Source organism: Chelonoidis abingdonii, chromosome 1 (genome assembly GCF_003597395.2).
Source record: "Chelonoidis abingdonii isolate Lonesome George chromosome 1, CheloAbing_2.0, whole genome shotgun sequence".
Classification (NCBI taxonomy): domain Eukaryota; kingdom Metazoa; phylum Chordata; order Testudines; family Testudinidae; genus Chelonoidis; species Chelonoidis abingdonii.
In genome coordinates, this window is record NC_133769.1 from 335,425,653 (window position 1) to 335,445,091 (window position 19,439).

The window sequence follows — 19,439 nt, forward strand, 5'->3', positions numbered from 1 at the left end:
CTGAATTAGTGCACCTGATCGGATACAAAATTAACAGGATACTCCTCCTTAAATAGATTTTAAGAGTATCTTAATTTTAAAAATCCTGTTTGGCCCTCCATGTTTGTGTACTGTCAAAGCTTGTTTAGGGTGGACAAATTAAATTATAGCAAAGGAATTCAGTGTGCAAATTTTGGTGGCACAGGTATACTTAACTCTTATGCAGCACTCTTCAACTTTAAAGACATTTTTAAACAGTGGCTAATTTTTAGAATCCTTGGGTATTAAAAAGACTTATATCAAAGTTGTTAAAGGAGTGCTAAAGCATTTTAGATCACCATTGTCTCTTTATTCACTTAAAGTTCAGCTGCAGAAAACTAATAAAATGAATCTAATTTGCTTGCACCCTGCTCTTCTAGTTCTGGTAAAAGGACATTGCTGCTTTTACCAGATGTCCCAATTGCTTTTATGTTAAGTGATCAACCACGGAGTGAAGTGTGTTTTGGGTAGGTAGACTACTTATTTGTTTATCTCTGTTGGAATTTGTACTATTTGCTATGATGTACATGAACTCTACTATGATTAATTGCATAACAGCCAAACTACATTTGTCTTTAACAGAAGAGGACAAAAGAATTTGCAGAAGATTTTGACTGAACAAGAAATTCAGGGAAGGAGAGAAAAATGCCGAAACCAGTAAGTAGATGCCTCCTTGCTCTTCTAGAATTTGACATAATAGTAGCCATAATGCTCCCTGGACTGTGATCTTGTCAGATCTCATAAGTTAATAATCAAGGTTGGGCCTATTTAATACTTGGAAATGGGCAAGTGTCCAAGATAAAAATCTGAGTACTTCAAAAAGTGGTGATTAGTGTTTCATTTTGGGGGGTCCTACTCTCTGACAATACTGACCTAACGTTGCAGCACAGTGTTAGGGGGAATTGTTCTTCTGGAGTTTTTATATTTCAGGTGAAACATAATGGTGAGAAGTGGCTTCAGAGATGCACCTCATGTATCTGATTCATTGCCTATTTAAGTCAGTAGAAGTACTTCCATTGACTTAATGTGTATTGGATTGACCCTGTATGGGGGCTTGCAGGGAAAGGCTTCCTTAGGTGAGCAGTGAGAACAGTCCCTATGGTGTGGGGGAGTGATGTGCAGCAATGTAACGAAACTTGTATGGCAATTTAGAATGTCATGGCCTCCATTGCACCATAGGACTGGCCTGGATGTCTTTTGGCTTGACTCCTTGGTGGGAATAACTTGGATCTTATTTGTGGTTTGGGACTGTAAATATGATAGAAAGGCAAGCACACATTTTTCATAGTCTGATTAGCACCTCATTTGCATTGAGGTCAGGCCTCATCCCTGTTCTTGCTGAGATGAGGGACACAAACTGGTTAACCCTTAAACTTCAGCTTCTGGAAAGGTTCCAATATTCTTTGAAGAGAATATTATTGGGAGAATATTATTTAGCCACTGAATCATTCTGCCCAAATTTTAGTAGGACTTTTAAGGCTCTCCTCTACCATCCATAGAGTGGCTTCTAGTTGTCCCTTCATCCTCCCAAGTTTCATTGACATGGAATGGCCTGTTTAAGTATAGAGAATAAGCAATGGGAGCTTGAATGCTATTTCTGCCTTGTACTCAGCCATTGGAATAAATAATTATGATAATACCTAGCCCTTATGCAGCTCTGTTAATCATTAGATTGATAAGAAATTTTTCTATTGGTTCAGACTTGTCGGTATAAGGAGGTTGTCGTCTTTTATGGCTACACACTTTCCATTGGGAGCTGTCTGTTAAATGTAGGAAAATACCACAGCAACACATAGACTTGTGACCCACTGATTATTTTGATTCTCTTAATAGGGTTTTCAGTAGAGCTTCCCAACTGGGTGATGGGAGTTTAGTGGTCCTATAAGACTGAAGGGGGAAGTCTTGGAGGCCATCCTACTGCAGTACGGGGATTTTTATGCAAACCCAGATCCATGGAACTACTAAAGCAACTGGGAGGCAAGTAGCTTGAGGAGAACCAAGACTGCTACCTCTGTCTGTGGCCTGGGACCAGAACCTTGAAGTTTGGGTGGGCAAAGCTCCCTTCTGCCTTGGCTAGCCAGAGAGAATCCTGGGCAATATAATTCCAGGGCTGCTGAAAGGAAGGGAGGAAGTAGGATATAAACCGCTTTCTTCCCTCATAGCTGAGACTGAAGGGAGTTAGAAGTGCTGGCGCTCTCTCGGAGACAAGGAAAATTTGAATACCAGATCTCAGAGAAGAATCCGGACTCCTGTTAGGGAGGGGTGCAATTGTTTTATGGGGACTTTTATACAAAACTTCTCAATTTACTATCTTTGGCTTTGCCAGAAGACCTCTGCGGAGAATGCAAAATCCATGGAGGAATAGAATCATAGAATATCGGGATTAGAAAGGACCTCAGGAGGTCATCTAGTCCAACCCATTGCTCAAAGCAGGACCAATCACCAGACAGATTTTTGCCCCACATCCCTGAATGGTCTCGTCAAGGATAGAACTTTCAGCCCTGGGTTTAGCAGGCCAATGCTCAAACCACTGAGCTGTCCCTCCAAGTGAAAGGAAGGGAGTTACAGTACACGATCGTCGTATTTTGGAAAATACAGTGGCATTGCCTTCTATAAATTGTCATTTACTGTACCTACTGTTAATAACTAATACATAATGCAGGAACACACTTCACACAGGATTGAGCAGCATTGAGAATTATACTACCTGCTCAAGCTTTTCATTGGCTGCTTTGAAGTTGGTGGATGACTTTTTTAGTTCTTTTTTTTTTTTTTTCAGTCCTGAATGGCCTAAACTATGTTATATTCAAGACTTGTCTTTAGAAAATATGTAATGACATCTACTTCCTTCTAGGACTCCTACTGTTGTAGCTTTGGGGTTAGAATGTGATTTGTTTGTTTCCCTGTGGCCAGGTCCTAAGCTGTGGAAGTCTCTCTCTTCTCTCTCTCTCTCTCTCTCTCTCTCTTCTCTGGGCATCTTCCTCACCTCACTCTCTATTTAAAACAGCCAAACTAACAACCAAAAAAATATTTCTCCCAAGTTCATTGTATATAAATCCTTGTATGGTCCTCTTTTTCCGTTGAATGACTTCTCTAACTTTTTATCTGTTCTGTGTTTGTTGATTTTTAGTTCTAATGTATTTTAGACTTCACCTAAGTCCTTGACTGGCCTTAAAATTACTGTAAGCATTCAAATTCCATCTCTTAATAGGTAAAATGGCACCTTAATAATATAAAATCTTCTAACACGGGAGACTGGTGAGCACTCGAATGGTGGCACTTAATATATATAAGAGAGAGCACTTCGATAATACTATGCTGTAGCTCTTTTACCTATATTACTCTGACTGTTTTAGCTGTCTTCTGTTTTATAATGTCTTGGTTGGAATGTGAGTGGTCTAATGTGTAAAATTCAGGATCTAACAAATTCTTGCAAATCTGAGAGGCTGGGCAATATAACACACTTCATTGATTTCTTATTTTTTTTTTTTTAAGTGACCCTTCATACCAGTGTAGAATAAAATTTTATCTTTCGATACTTATGTATAACCAGTCATGAAGCTCATATACAATTTTTTCGACTTTGAAAGACTTAGTAGAAAAGACCTCTGCCAACCCGTATATTGGATTTAATGTATTAGCTGTTATAAAGAAGTATTTTGTATTTTATATTTCACTATCACCTCTATTAACAGCTGCAGATCACAGTGAAATCCAGAGGGGATCTGTTTCACTTTTGTGTTTAGATGGAAAATAGATCAAGTTGGTTGAATGTTGAGCACAGAATCCAGTTTGACAGTTTGTATCACAGATGAATTTAATAACAGAACCTAGCTGGATAAATTCTTAGACTTTCTGAATACTAAGTCTCCTCTGGATCATGTTCATGCCACTGCAAATTGCATCTTTGAGTGGTAAATAGAAAGCCATTATTTGAAGGTGGAAGTGTTTGATCACTTATCACATTATATTAGCCAAATAGTTGGAGTTAGGACTTTTAAAGACATTAAGGTCATAAAGTACTTTATTATCAATCCTAGATTATTCACTACTTTCTGTGTTTGATAATTTAAGCATACTTTTTCCAATGAGGCTATATTTGGGATCCAGTGGCCTTCCATAGGCTATTATTCAGCAGTGCCTGTACTCATCTACATACCTCAACTCTATGAGCATCATGGAATTTAGCTCCAGATCCTAGTTTTCACTGTAATCTTCGAGCGATTTCAATGAAGTATGCATCAGGCCCTTAACTCACAAAGAATAAATTATTCTCAATGGATGTATGACCTTTTGAAAGGTTTAGTTATCTCAGCGTCCTGAAAGAGTAGAATATTTGTTTAATCTTCTTTCTTTTTTCCAGTATGCTCTTCCCAGTAAAAACTGAATCAAAATCATTTTTTTAAATTTGTCATTTTCCTCAGATCTTCACCAAAACTAAGCATTGACACTAAAATTAGGACATGGTTACGTAACTGTAATCATTTTCATAGCCTAAGAAGGTTTAGTTTAATTGACTGTAGCATTTACAGAGAGTATAGAGGGCTTCTAAGCATCAATTTTTTTCCCACCAGCTATTTTTGGTTAGACTTTGGAGTATGTGCATACAGACTCCAAGCCCTGAAGGAGGAGAGGATAACACTACATAGGACTTTCCTAATGACTGGTAAAATGGTGTAGATGCAACAAAAAATAAAAAATCAGTCATATCTTCCTAAATCTTTTTCAGGTATAGAATACAACCAAAAGCAGTAAACTTCAGACTGTAGAACAGTGTTTGATAGCCTAACATTTCTTAATTTATCTTAAATTCTGGAGAGATTATAGTGAATTTTAAATAATTAGTATTTAAATTTGATACTTGAATTGAATATAGTGTAAATGGACTATTTCTGGACTAAAAGAGTTTGCTTGCTCAACAGACCCATTTCCCCCCTCTTGGCTCCTCATCCAATCTGTGGCTCCTCTCCCCCTACTGGCTTCCATGCCGTCTTCCTCCCTGGGCTCCTCATCTAATCTCAGATTTTCTCCTGCTCTGACTCCATGTCTCAGTCTCTTTGCCCAGTCTGCGACAGTTCTGCCCCCATACTACAGCTCCTTGTCAGATTCTCCTTCCCCTGCCACCACCCTGTGGTCCAGTTTATTACAAAATATCATGCAATAATCTCTAACAAAAATCCCAACGCATCATCCATATTGCCTCCGAACATACAATCTTCGCTGTCACCATACCCCAGTGTCTTCCATCACACCTAGGTTCCTTATCTGTCCTCTTCTATCCATCTTCCAGGACAGCCATCCCCAGTCCTTCCACCTGGGGTTGCAACTCAGCTCTTCCCGGTGGGAACTCGCATAGCCTTTCTGCCAGGACAATTCTTGCCAGGAAAGCATCCCTCAAACAGCCCCGGCCCTTCTCACTGTTCCTTGGGGTCCAATTCTCAAGCAACAAGATGTCAGTGAATAAGCCCTCCACTGCTGCTGCTCCTTTTTGCCCTCTCTGTCCCTGGGCTTTGGCGCTTCAGCATAGAGCCAGCAGGCATCTCCCTCTGTTGGTCCTCTAGCCCAAGCTCTCTCTCTCTTGGGGGACAGCAGCCAGTAAAATCCCTTTTTCTGCTCTTCTGCCTTCAGCCTTCTTGCAGGAACCACTTTGTCTCTGGCAGTTCTGATCACCTAGGGCCCTTCTTCTGACTGACTCAGCTTGCTCTAACTACCTTTTCTGGCCCCCAGGTGCTGCTCTGATTAATTGATCCAGCTGGGAGCATCTGGACTTGAACAGGAGAGTTGAGCCCAGTTTCATTTAATGGGCCAGTTACCCTGTTATGAGTAGCTAAATTACAGTTCAAATAGTTCTATGTGGCATTTATTTTTACAGTATAAATGGATATACAGGTGGCAAACAGAGGGTATGTGTACACTGCAATGTAAGCCTAGGGTTAATGAGATTTGAGTCCACAAACCCTGGGTTTGCAAGCCCAGCGCTTAAGCTTCCACACTGCATATTGACCATAAGTTTAGAATTTCTGGACCAGAGCCTTTAGGCCAGGGCTTCAGCATCCACGCTGCAGTATTTAAACTGAATCAAAGCAGTTTATGCCAGGCTTCCTGTTGCTCTAGCCTCTGGTTCATGGTGCAGTGTGGGAAAATTTGACTGTCCACCCGGCATGTTACAGGAGGTTATCACAGCATGTCAGGTTTTCAGTAGATCCTGCTGAGCTGTCTTTTGGGTCTGCACGCTCCCAGCAATTGGATCAAGCAGCAGGGAGGAGTTGCCATTTGTAGAGCTTCTTTTTCTTGCACTTTTACTCCAGCAAATGGGCAGAGCAGCCATGAGATGAGGTGGGCATTCCTGCAGCAGTTTCTGACCTACCAAAGGCACCTGTTGGAGGAGGGCGATACAGGATACAGGAAAATGAAGCTGACTGATGCTGCTCATGATCTTTATGTAGCCTCTGATGCAACCTACATAGACCAGCACTTCTGGTGCCGGGCTCTAAGCACAGAGTGGTAGAATCACATCGTCAAACACACCTGGGATGACCAGCAGTGAATCCCAAACTTTCCTGTGAAGAAAGCTACATTTCTGAGAGCTTTGTGAGCAGCATGCCCCAACCCTCTAGCATTATATGACATGCATGAGGGCATCCCTAATGGCCCGAAGCAGGTTGCTGTAACTAAGTGGAAACTGGCTATCCCAGACTGCTACAGGTCTGTTGCTAAATAGTTAGGTGCTGGAAAGTCAATCAAGGGTAAAATGGTTGTGGAGGTTTCTAAGGCAATCAGGCATGTGATTTCCACAAAAGTGGTGCTCATAAACAATATCCCTGAAGTAACTGCTGGTTTTGAGGAATGGGGTTTCCAAATTATACTGGAGCCATTGATAGGATTGCTTCTAGTTTGCCCTCCTCCAGCCCAAGATTACATAAACTGCAAACTACTCCATTACTATGTAGACCGTTGTGGACCCCACAGGCAGATTTATGGACGCCGACATGGGCTGCACTGGAAAAGTTCATGATGCCAAGGTTTTCTGATGACTGGGAGTCTACATTCATGGACAGGTTGGGACACTATTCCCACTAAATGATATTGTTATAAATGGAGATATTGTTCACACTATTAACATGGGGGATCCTGCGTGCTCCCTTTTGCTTTGACTACTGCCAAACATACTGATCTCAGCAGGCCTGGCAAAAGAAGGTTCAGTTGGGCTTTCAGCAGGTGCATAATGGTGGTTGAATGTCTTGCTGGAGGGGATGGTTTGAGGAGATTGCATACAATGGCATACGGCCCATCTGCAACTGCTAGTAGTAAATATCCACAACAGCCAGAGATGGGAAACTGGATGGGAAAGGGATAGCTCAGTGGTTTGAGTATTGGCCTGCTAAACCTAGGGTTGTGAGTTCAATCCTTGAGGGGGCCATTTAGAGAACTGAGATAAAAATTTGTCTGGGGATTGGTCCTGCTTTGAGCAGGGGGTTGGACTAGATGATCTCCTGAGGTCCCTTCCAACCCTGACATTCTGTGAGTCTATGAAAGTCTCTGAGTTACTATAGTAAATTCTTTCTCGGGTGTTTGAGTGGTGGGTTTTGTGGACATGCTTAGCATCCAACAGATCATCATCATTTGGGATCAGAAGGGAATTTTCTCCCAGGTCAGATTGGCAGAGACCCGGGGATATTTTCCTTCTTCTGCAGCATGGGGCACAGCTCACTATGCTGGTTTAAACTAGAGTAAATGGTGGATGGACTTGAAGTCTGTAAATCAAGATTTGAGGACTTCTGTAACTCAGCCGAAGGTTATGGGTCTTTTACAGGAGAGAGTCAGTGAGGTTCTGTGGCCTGTGATGTGCGCAGAAGGTCAAACTCGATTATCATAGTGGTCCCTTCTTCCTGACCTTAAAGTCTGAGTCTATGGTGCTGTTTACAGATCCATTTGGATGCCTGTGTCATCAATGCCATTATTGTGATTTGCTGTGCTCTTCATAATCTGTGTGAAGCCAAAGGTGAGCCATTTGCCCCTGAATGGAGCTATGACAGTAATGGATTGCTGAACTTGTATACTCAGCTAGAAAGTGCATCTGCCACAGCTAGGGCAGGATGCATCTGGGCAATATAAGGCAGGCATGCTCTGTACTCACATGTTATAGATTTTCATGGGGCAATGAAATAGGGAGAATAGTATATTTGAGTGTGATTATACAGTCCTTACAGTAAATGAGGTGCTATCACATCATGCAGTGAAATGGAGGAGGAGAGGTAGATTGCTATGCATTGTAATTATGAATGACGTGATCGCTTATAAACTGTCAGGGACTGAATTTACTGGAGAATTGATGTAGAGCTGTACTGAGAAATAGAGTTTGCGTATATCTTCTCAGTTGTCTCTTATCATATGTTTACCTTAATTATTTGAAGCATACATTATGTAATGTGATACAGTGATGGCAATAAAATTTCTTAGCAAAATAACCTTGTTTTTGAACATATATTAGAAAAGTACAATATTAAGTCATTGCCAGGTAGGCCAGTTGCCATTAGCACATGAAAACAATACTAATAAACCAACACCAAAACTTTTAACAAAGTGCATGAACAAGGCAAACAGGGCCACTGGTTTCAAACAATAAACCTTCTTACTGTTGTGTGTCTCCTGGCTGCCTGTTTGTGCTCCTTTCTATTTGTTGCCGCTTGCAGGGACTGGAGTTGTTCACGGGATGGAGCTTTGTCTGCACAGGAGTGGAAGCTTCCAGGGGGGGAGGAAATCAGCACAGGGTTGGAGGACTGCTTTTTTCTTCCTCTGGTACTGCAACTGCTTGTTGGCCCTGTCCAGAATTTCTACCATCATGGAAACACTTCTGTTTGGACCTGTCCGTGACAGTTCTGCATCCCAGGGTCCTGCTGGAGTAGGCCCACTCTACCACGGTTGAAGGACCAGCAGAGCTTGAATATACTAAAAGCAGAAATCAAACAGTACATTATTGTTTCAGTGCCTCACAATAGGTTCAGTGCCATCTGCAGGCAAAAGTGCCTTGTGGAATCTCAAGGCCAAAAAATGATACTTTGTAAAACTCAGCTTCAGTATATTCTGAGAGAAATGCCTCAGCTCAATTAATCACAGTGAAAATACTGCTCAATCAATGGCAAGTTACAGTTGACAGTTTTTTTTAAATAGCTGAGCTCCTTGAAAGGCATGGAGGGAGCTTACTACAGAAGCATTCGCTGTACTTTCTGGAGGACATTACAATCCCAGAGGTTCGAGAATGGCAAAGGGAAATTTTATTTCAAGCTGCTTGGTTGCAAGCCAGCTGTATATGCCACAGAGGTTCTTAGACTTATGGTAGTGAAGCAGCACATCTCTGAGTGAAGTGGGCTGGTGACCTACAGAAGAGGGCCCAGGAAATATGCTCTCCCCTGAAATGTGATTACCAATATGGAGTTACTGTTATGTCTGCAGCTATCAGTGCCTGGGATTGGGTCAAAATTCGTGGGGGAATCAACAGAATGCTGTGTCAGTGTTCACATGGATGACTAGCTCCATACGACACTCAATATAGACTGCTCTGAAAGCATCTGCCCAGGCACTACATTCAAATGCACATGATAATACAAACTCTGAAACATCTACCAAGCCATTCTTCCTCCCCACCTTCCCAGTACATTTCTGAACTGAATACAACCTCCTGACTGACTTTGATAATTAATTTTGTCATCCAGTTGCTCAAACAGTTTTCTGTTTACAGGCAGCTAATTACAGAATCATAGTGTTAAAAGTGCCTGCACGGGTCATTTAGTCTAACCTCCTGCCAAGATGCAGGATTTGTTGTGTCTAAACAGTCCAAAACAAATGACTGTCCAGCCTCCTTTTGAAAACCTCCAGTGAAGAAGCTTCTACAACCTTCTGAGGCAGTCTGTTCCATTATCCTACTGTTCTTACAGTTAGGAAGTTTTTTTTCCTGAGATTTAATCTAAATCTGCTATGCTGTAGTTTGAACCCATTGCCTCTTGTCCTGCACTCTGAGGCAAAAGAAAACAACTTTTCTCCATCTTTTTTTATGGCAGCTTTTCAAGTATCTGAAGACCGCTGTCATAACTCCACACTCCCCCTTAATCTCCTCTCCCAAACTAAAGCCAGTTCCTTCAGCCTTTGCTCATACGTCTTGCATTTCATCCCTTTAACCAACTTTGTCGCTTGCATTTAGATACATTGTGGTGTGCCTGATTTGTAGGGTATGGCATGCTAAAAGGGAAGGCAAGTGTTCTTATTTCAAATTACCTGACTAATGTCAGTAAGAATGTACATGTTTCTAGTAAAAAAATTATTTTTAAATGCTTGTTTCCCTGTTTGTGCTTCATTTTGAATTCCATGTGGTAGTAGTGATGAGAAGGGGGATTTACACTAGAACACTGGCATGCAATATACCTTTAGTGGATACACACTGTTGCCTGTGGCTTGAAATGCATTTTGCAATGGGTAGAAAACCAGAAATCCCTCACAGCCCAGTATTAACAAGAACCATGGAGTAAGAATTACCTTGTTGCTTCCATGGAGCATCAAAAAACTCCTGAGAAGAGACCCAGAATGTGATGCAGCTGCTCTAGTGGAAGTCTCCTCAGGAACTGATTTGAATACAAGAGTCACGTCACTTCATCCTCATCCAGCATTTGCTGACTTCTCTCCAGTCCTATACTGTATTAAAGGGTGAGAAGGTCATCATCCCAGCTGATCAGACTGTCATGAAGTGCTGGTGGCTCAGTGCAGTACATTTGGTTCCTCATGAAAGGGTCAGGATGATGATGAGTTCCCAGAGGTGTGGTTGTTATCCCTGGCTTGCCAGTAGTTGGTTGCGAGCTGTTTAATTTGCTTCTAGCACTGGTCCAGTGAATCCTCAGTGCTGCCAGTTTCTTCACTATTAGCTGCTATGCATGGTCATTCCTGGAAATCTTGCTAAAGTCAAACTGTTTGCTCGCCTTGCACCGGAGAGTGATCAAAATCTGCCTGTGCTCCCATGGTCAGCTTGTAGCATGCTTGACAAAGCAGTCCCATGGCCATTACAAACAGTAGAAGGTTCACTCTGCAATTCAGTGGTTGGAACAAAATGCAAAGGTTGAAAGTTGATTGGCCGGTCTTGGACAAAGGACATTGGACAAAGGACAAAGGACATTGTCCCATGGGATTGTTGGTGGATTCTCAGGACCCACGAAATGAATTTAGAGAAATTAAATGAATTCTTTATATCGGTCTTCATCGCTGAAGATGTGAGGGATATTTCCAAATGTGAGCCGTTCTTTATATGTGACATATCTGAGGTACTGTTTCAGAATGAGGAGTCAGAGGAGATTTTGGAACAAATGGATAAATTAAACAGTAATATGTCACCAAGGCCAGATGGTATTCATCCAAGAGTTCTGAAGGAACTAAAATGTTAAATTGCAGAACTACTAACTATGGTTTGTAAATTATCATTTAAATCAGCTTCTCTGCCAAATGACTAGAGGATAGCTAATGTGACATCAGTTTTTAAAGGGGGCTTCACAGGTAATGCCGACAGTTATAGGTCAATAAGCCTGACTTCAGCATAGAGCAAATTGATTGAAACTATGGGAAAGAACAGAATTGTCAGACACATAGATGAACATAATTTGTTGGGAAAGAGTCAACATGGTTTTTGTAAAGGGAAATCATGCCTTATCAATCTACTAGAATTCTTTGAGGGGATCAACAAGCATGTGGACAAGGGGGATCCAGTGGATATAGTGTACTTAGATTTTCGGAAAGCCTTTGACAGGGTCTCTCACCAAAGGCTTTTAAGCAAAGTAAGATGTCATGGGATAACAAGAAGGTCCTCCCATGGATCGGCAACTGGTTAAAAATAGGAAACACAGGGTACAATAAATGGTCAGTTTTCAGAATGGAGAGACAGTGGTGTACCCCATGGGTCTGTACTGGAACCAGTGCTGTTCAATATATTCATAAATGATCTGGAAAAAGAAGTAAACGGTGAGATGGGAAAATTTGCAGATGATACAAAACTACTCAAGATAGTTAAGTCCAACGCAGACTGCGAAGAGTTACAAAAGGATCTCACAACAGTGGGCGACTGCACAACAAAATGACAGCTGAAATTCAGTGTTGATAAATGCAAAGTAATGCACATTGGAAAACATAATCCCAATTGTGCATATAAAATGATGGGGTCTAAATTAGCTGTTACCACTCAAGAAAGAGGTCTTGGAGTCATTGTGGATAGTTCTCTGAAAACATCCACTCAATGTGCAGTGGCAATCAAAAAAGCTAACAATGTTAGGAATCATTAAGAAAGGGCTAAATAATAAGACAGAAAATATCATATTTTTTATATAAATCCAGGGTACACTCACATCTTGAATACCACATGCAGATGTGGTTGCCCCGTCACAAAAATGATATATTAGAACTGAAAAGATAAGGAAAAGGTCAACAAAAATGATTAGGGGATCAGCTTCCATATGAGGAGAGATTACTAAAACTGGGACTTGTCAGCTTGGAAAACAGATAACTGAGGGGGGATATGATAGAGGTCTATAAAATCATGACTGGTGTGGAGAAAGTGTGTTATTTACGCCTTCTCATAACACAAGAACTAGGGGGTCACCAAATGAAATTAATAAGCAGCAGGTTTAAAACAAAAAGTATTTATTCACACAATGCACAGTCAACCTTTGGAACTCCTTGCCAGAGGATGTTGTGAAAACCAAGACTATAATAGGGTTCAAAAAAGAACTAGATAAGTTCATGGAGGATAGGTCCATCAATGGCTCTTAGCCAGAATGGGTAGGGATGGTTTCTCTAGCCTCTGTTTGCCAGAAGCTGGAAATGGCCGACAGGGAGTGGATCACTTGATGTTTACCTGTTGTGATGGGGCAAGGCCAGATGGCTACAGTAAAGTACTGAGAAACAGATATGTTAGCCCCAGGCTAAACAAATCCCTAGTACCCTGGTAACCAAATGGCAGTTGCTCCAGGTTAATCAAGGCACCTGGAGCCAATTAAGACTTTATAGAAGGTCAGTAGAGATAGCTACTTTAATAGAACACCTGCAGCCAATCAAGGCAGCTAATTCAGGGCAGCTGGCTTTAACAAGGAGCTCACTCCATCAGGCAAAGAGGATGCCAAGGAGAAGAGCATGTGTGAGGACTGGGAGGTACAAGAGGCAAGGGAAGCTGAGAGTGAGAGAGTTATGACGCGGAGGATGAGGAGGAGAAGCATTGGTCAGAACACCAGAGGAAGGTCCCGTGGTGAGATAAAGAAGGTGTTGGAGAGGCCATGGGGAAGTAGCCCAGGGAGTTTAGCTGTCCGCAACTGTTAAGAGGCACTAATAGACAGCTGCGACCACGGGCCCTGGGCGGAACCCGGAGTTAGAAGGCGGCCTGGGTCCCCCCAAACCTCCCAACTCCTGATCAGACACAGGAGGAGCTGACCCAGACTGTGGGTTCCATAGGAGCGGAAGATCACTGAGGTGAACAAATCCGCCAATAAGCGCAGGACCCACCAAGGTGGAGGAGGAACTTTGTCACACTGTTCTGCTCATTCCCTCTGAGGCATCTGGCATTGGCCACTGTCAGAAGACAGGATACTGGGCAAGATGGACCTTTGGTCTGACCCAGTATGGCTGTTCTTATGTTAAGTCTGGGTGTCACAAGCTTGAGCTGCATCCATACAGGGCTGCCGAGAGCGGGTTTGGGGCCCCCAGCAAGGGCGGACCGGATAAACAGGGCTGGGGAAGCCGGGCCCCCTTCCAGACCGCCGGGCCACAGTAATTTGTACCGGCTACCCCTCCCTCCCCCCCCCGCCTCAGCCCTGCATCCGTGCACCAAAATGATGGAGTTTGGGCTGGAGCCCCTGTGAGACTTGGGTTCTCAAACCCTCCAGGCCTGTGAGGTCCAGGGGCTGGGCCTGAATTAGAATTGTGTGTAGATGGAAAGGGGTTTTGGGCTTGAGTCTGAGCATGAGTTTATGTTGCAGAGTAGACATACCCAGAGAGGACTGATTGAGGTTTTCAAATGTGCGCATGGTGACTTTGTATAGCCATAGTGTTACTATTGCTCTTTACTCTGTCATGTTTTCCTTACCTTATTCTGTCAGTTTTTGTTACATTCACTTATGTGTTGTCTTTAGTTAGGTTGGTACAGAGACTACAGGGCCTCTGGGTACTACTGTAATTTAAATAATTCAATATGCACAATACAGTTTATAGGCAGTTGGCATTTGAACTAGAATAATGGAATGACGGGAAGAAACTATAATGTGTAATATGTCTAGCTTAATCATGATTGGTTAGGTTTATACAGTTATAGTTGCTACAGATAACTGGCTGATGCTAAATATTAAATTGGGATTTTATAGAGAAACTAAGTGTTTTCCTCCTAAATACTTGACTATTTTTTTATCAAGACTTGTAAAATGCACTCCCAAAACAAGTCACTGAGCCTTCCGAGAGACATTATGGTTAATTTATTAAATCCTTCCTCTTAGTGCACAGTGTTCATGTGCAAATCACAGCTAAAACACAAGTCAAATGCACCAATTTGTATCTCATTAATAGCACCAGGTTCTTTAAACTTGATTACCGTTAGGCTGTTAAAATTCGTAGTCAAGTTACATGTTTTCTTATAACAAATCTATGATTATTAAGAGGTCCGATTTTTTTATATTGGTGGTTAGTGAGTGTAATATCAGTATATGCCATGGTTTGAAGATAAAAAACATATCTAGAAATAATAAAAAATGTATTTGCTTAGATACATAAAATTACAAAAGACATACTGTATTTTAATATTCTCTATATAAAAATATTAATTAGGTCCTATTTAAAAAAATAAAATCTTACACATCACTGCTCTGGGCATCTTTACCAACCTTCCTTGCCTTACTTTTGATTTCAGTAGGTCTTTCAAGTCACCCTTTTGTAAACTACAGCAGACCCCTTCACACCCCCTATCATCAGCCTCTTTGGGCTGGTCTACACTCCGAAGGAAAATCGATCTCAGATACGCAACTTCAGCTACGTGAATAACGTAGCTGAAGTCGAAGTATCTAAGATCAAATTACTCACCGTCCTCATGGCGCGGGATCGATGTCCATGGCTCCCCATGTCGACTCCGCAACTCCGTTCGGGTTGGTGGAGTTCCAGAATCGATATAAGCGCGTTCGGGGATCGATATATTTCATCTAGATGAGACGCGATATATCGATCCCCGAGCAATCGATTGCTACCTGCTGATACGGGTATTATTAGCTTCTGCACCAAATGTCATTTGCACCCTACAAGGAGATTATATACACACACACCCCTACCTACTCCTTCACCAAGTTCAGTTATTTTAGGTGACAAATTTTTAAAAATAAAATGAAATAAATCTTATTACTAGTTTTGATTCTGGTAAGCAAAAGGTAATTGTCAGAATGCAAGACTATAAGGTCTCCTGTGGTAGTGCCTGGAAAAATGAAGTACTGGTGTTTATGAAAAATTGTTATCCTAATTTTTGGAGAATATTTTGTTTCTAGTTTCTTTATAAGACCACTTTGCCAGAGAAAATGGGCAAAGTCTATATTTTGTTGTAGCTATCTTAACTCTTCCAGGCTTCTGGCAATGTGAAGGATTATAAGACCGGGTTTTGGTGGTTGGTTTTTTTTTTAAGAATTTTAATATGCTTAGCTTAGTGACACTTTTGGTAGCAGAGATTTCCTTAAGAAAAAATGTGATGCTGTTAAACTTAATATTAGTAAAACTATGTAGGATCTTCCAGACTTCATATTGAATGTGAATTTATTGGATTCCAGAAATCATTGCATCTTCAGTATTTAACTTTGCGTTGTAGTATTATATGCCAAGCTTTGAGTCCTTGGAGTCTTCAGTAAAATAAATTTTAAAGTATGCGTGTTTGGAATTTCAGATACTATCCTCAATCTGTGTGCCCTCATTTTTTGTGTCTCCTCCCTCCTCCCAAATCTCTCCATCTTCTTTTCCAGTTGAACCTAGTCAGTCCTGTTTTCAGACTAATGTACGTGGCTTCCAAAACAAACAAGTGCATGAAGAAAGACTTTATTAAATGAAGATACTAATAAATGCAAAGTAAAGCTGTTCAAAATATTTCATTTTTTCATGTTTTTTTTTCAAAGAAGGCAAATAGAAAATTGTCAAACGTTTCAAAATTAGGTGTGGTACACAGTGGGGTTTGGTCTACGCATGGGACGTATGTCGTTTTTACGATGTCATGCAAGGGAAAATCCGCACCACTGAGCAATGCACTTATACTGACCTAACCCCGGTGTAGACAGCAATATGTCTCCTTTTGACATAGCTACCGCCTCTTGGCAAGATGGAGTATCTGCACCAACAGGAGAAGTTCTCCTATTTGGCGTAGGCACTGGTGTCTTCACTAAGTGCTGAAGTGGCACAGCTGCAGCACTGTACATGTAGAAAGCCCTAAGTTTACTGCTTTCTCTTGATACATTAAAATTAACAGGTGAGATGAGCCCAGTGGCATTTACTGTATATCAGCAGGTCCATAACCTATTGCCCCCACACTTCCTGTATTTTTTTTCTTTTGCAAGCTAACTGTACTTACAAGTAAGTCCTGATTATGTATGCTAGATAACTGTATTTGTATTTAGAGGAAAAATGTTATTCTGTGCTTAGTTTATATGAGCAGAGCAATGAGATACTGCAATTTAGGGCAGATTGGTAAGCCAAGCCTATTAGGTTATGTTAAAGGCTAAATAAGTGACAAAAGAACCATGACCTAACTTGAAAATAATTGTATTGCTAATTTTTAAGCTATATGCAAGATTTTTATACGTCAGTGTGCATAGAAGTTTCTTTGTTGATGGGTAATTATAATTTAACATTTATCTGGTGTTCTAAATCTATTTGTCCATTCATTGTTGCAATATATTGAGGAAAAGCATTCTTTAGAAATAAAGAAGAAAACTGGTAGGTGCTGGGTAAGAAAGAAGATACAGTGCTGTGGGACCTCTCCTTGTCAGAGCCCTGATTTATTTATTTTTTAACTTAATTTCCTCCAGTGGCTCCCTCTCCACTTTAGCCTCCAAGTCCCAGAATTAGTAAATACCCCCTTTTTTCTCTTAGGACTGGTCTACGCTAGGAATTTGCATCAGTATAATATCTCTGAGGGGTGTGAAAAATCCAGAGAATTACAGACCCAGTCACCTTAACTTCAGTACCCAGAAAGATAATGGAGCAAATAATCAATGAATTTGCAAACACCTAGAAGAAAATAAGGTGATAAGTAACAGTCACCATGGATTTGGCAAGAACAAATCATGTCAAACCAACCTAATAGCTTTCTTTGACAGGGCGACAGGCCTTGTGGATAGGAGGGAAGCAGTAGATATGACATATCTTGACTTTAGTAAGGCTTTTGATACTGTCTCGCATGAACTTGTCATAAGCAAACTAGAGAAATACAGCCTAGATGGAGCTACTATAAAGTGGGTGCATAACTGTTTGGAAAACCATTTCCAGAGAGTAGAATCAGTGATTCACAATCAAGGTGGAAGGGCATATCAAGTGGAGTCCCATAGGAGTCAGTTCTGTTCGATATCTTCAATCAATGATTTAGATAATGGCATATAGAGTACACTTACAAAGTTTGTGGATGATACCAAGCTGGGATGGGTTGCAGGTGCTTTGAAGGATAGGATTATAATTCAAAATGATCTGGACAAATTGGAGAAATGGTCTGAAGTAAATAGGATAAATTCAATAAAGACAAATGCAAAGGAAGGACATGCATACAAAATAGGAAATGACTGCCTAGGAAGGAGTACTGCAGAAAGGGATCTGGGGGCCATAGTAGATCACAAGCAAAATGTGAATCAACGTTGTAACACTGTTACAAAAAGCAACATAATTCTGGGATATATTAGCAGGTGTCTTGTAAGCAAGACTCACTCTACTCTGTGCTGATTAGGCCTCAACTGGAGTATGGTGTCCAGTTCTGGGTGCCACATTTCAAGAAAGATGTGGAGAAAGTCCAGAGAAGAGCATCAAAAACGATTAAAGGTCTAGAAAACAAGACCTATGAGGGAAGATTGAAAAAATTAGGTTTGTTCTTCTGGAGAAGAGAAGACTGAGGGGGAACATAATAGTTTTCAAGTTCAAAGTACGTACAAAGTTGTTGGTTTATCTATTACCTCGAGGATAGGATAAAAAGCAAATGGGCTTTAATTGCAGACAAGAATGGTTTCGGTTGGAAATTAAGAAGAGTTACTAATGTTAGGGGTAATTAAGGCACTTTGGATAATTGCCCTAGGGAGGCTTGTTGGAATCTATCCATTGGATAGTTTTAAGTAGCAGGTTAAAAATATTGTCAGGGATGGTGTAGATATATATCGTTCTTGCAATGAGTGCGAAGGAGATGGCTACTAAAGGATGACTAGAGGTCCTTATAGTCATACATATAAAGATTATAGAGACTAATGAATTAAATTATGTTAGGTATCTCATCAGGGGTAGGCACTATAGAAATGTGCAAAAGTGGCAAATGAGCATGATTTAAGTGGAAATCAACACTGACAAAGCGTATGGCAATGTGGCAGGGGGCTCTGCATTTTGTAATTAATTTTAAATGAAGTTTCTTAAATTTTTAAAAATTATTTAACTTATGATTCAACATAGTTTTTAGTTATGATTATTATATCGAATTATAGAAGGAGACCATGTGAAAAAATTAAAGATGATATTACTGGCAATGCCAAAACCTTAAGTTAGAGTGAATAATGAAGACTTGGAAAACAATTTGAAAGGTTTGCGGACTCTGGTTATAGAGATTTTAAAAGATGTGTTAAAATTTTTTTTTTTAAGCACAGTAGGAATTATTTGGACATGGTTCCAAAAGCCACGTAGCTTTGGACCATGGACGCAAACAATCGATTTCGGGATCCCACTGTGGACGCGCTAAACCGATTTTATTAGATCTGTTTTGTAATATCGGTTTAAGCTAATTCGAAATAATCGTGCAGTGTAGACGTACCCTTAATTTATTCACTCTAATTTAAGGTTTCGCATGCCAGTAATACATTTATTTTAATATTTTTAGAAGGTCTCTTTCTATAAGTCTGTAATATATAACTAAAATATTGTATGTAAAGTAAATAAGTTTTTTAAAATGTTTAAGAAGCTTCATTTAAAATTAAAATGCAGAGCACCCTGGACCGGTGGCCAGGCCGGGCAGTGTGAGTGCCACTGAAAATCAGCTTGAGTGCCGCCTTCTGAACACGTGCCATAGGTTGCCTACCCCTGCTCTAGTGTATCCCTGTGACATTACCTAGGTGTATGGAATATCTTTGGGTGTTCTGTCTGCCTTAGGTGGCCAGGATCTGGGCAGTGTGAGTGCCACTGAAAATCAGCTCACGTGCCGC

General features: G+C 40.9%; 1 protein-coding gene across 2 annotated transcripts in view; it reads left to right on the plus strand.

Moving 5' to 3' along the window:
- Positions 1-19,439, plus strand: part of RDX (radixin) — a 102,402-nt gene that overhangs the window by 23,310 nt on the left and 59,653 nt on the right. For both annotated transcript variants that reach the window (XM_032776892.2, XM_032776893.2), the window contains exon 2: positions 601-675. In XM_032776892.2, coding sequence (XP_032632783.1) covers positions 664-675 — 12 coding nt within the window. In that variant the 5' untranslated portion in view covers positions 601-663. The remainder of the gene's footprint in view (positions 1-600; positions 676-19,439) is intronic.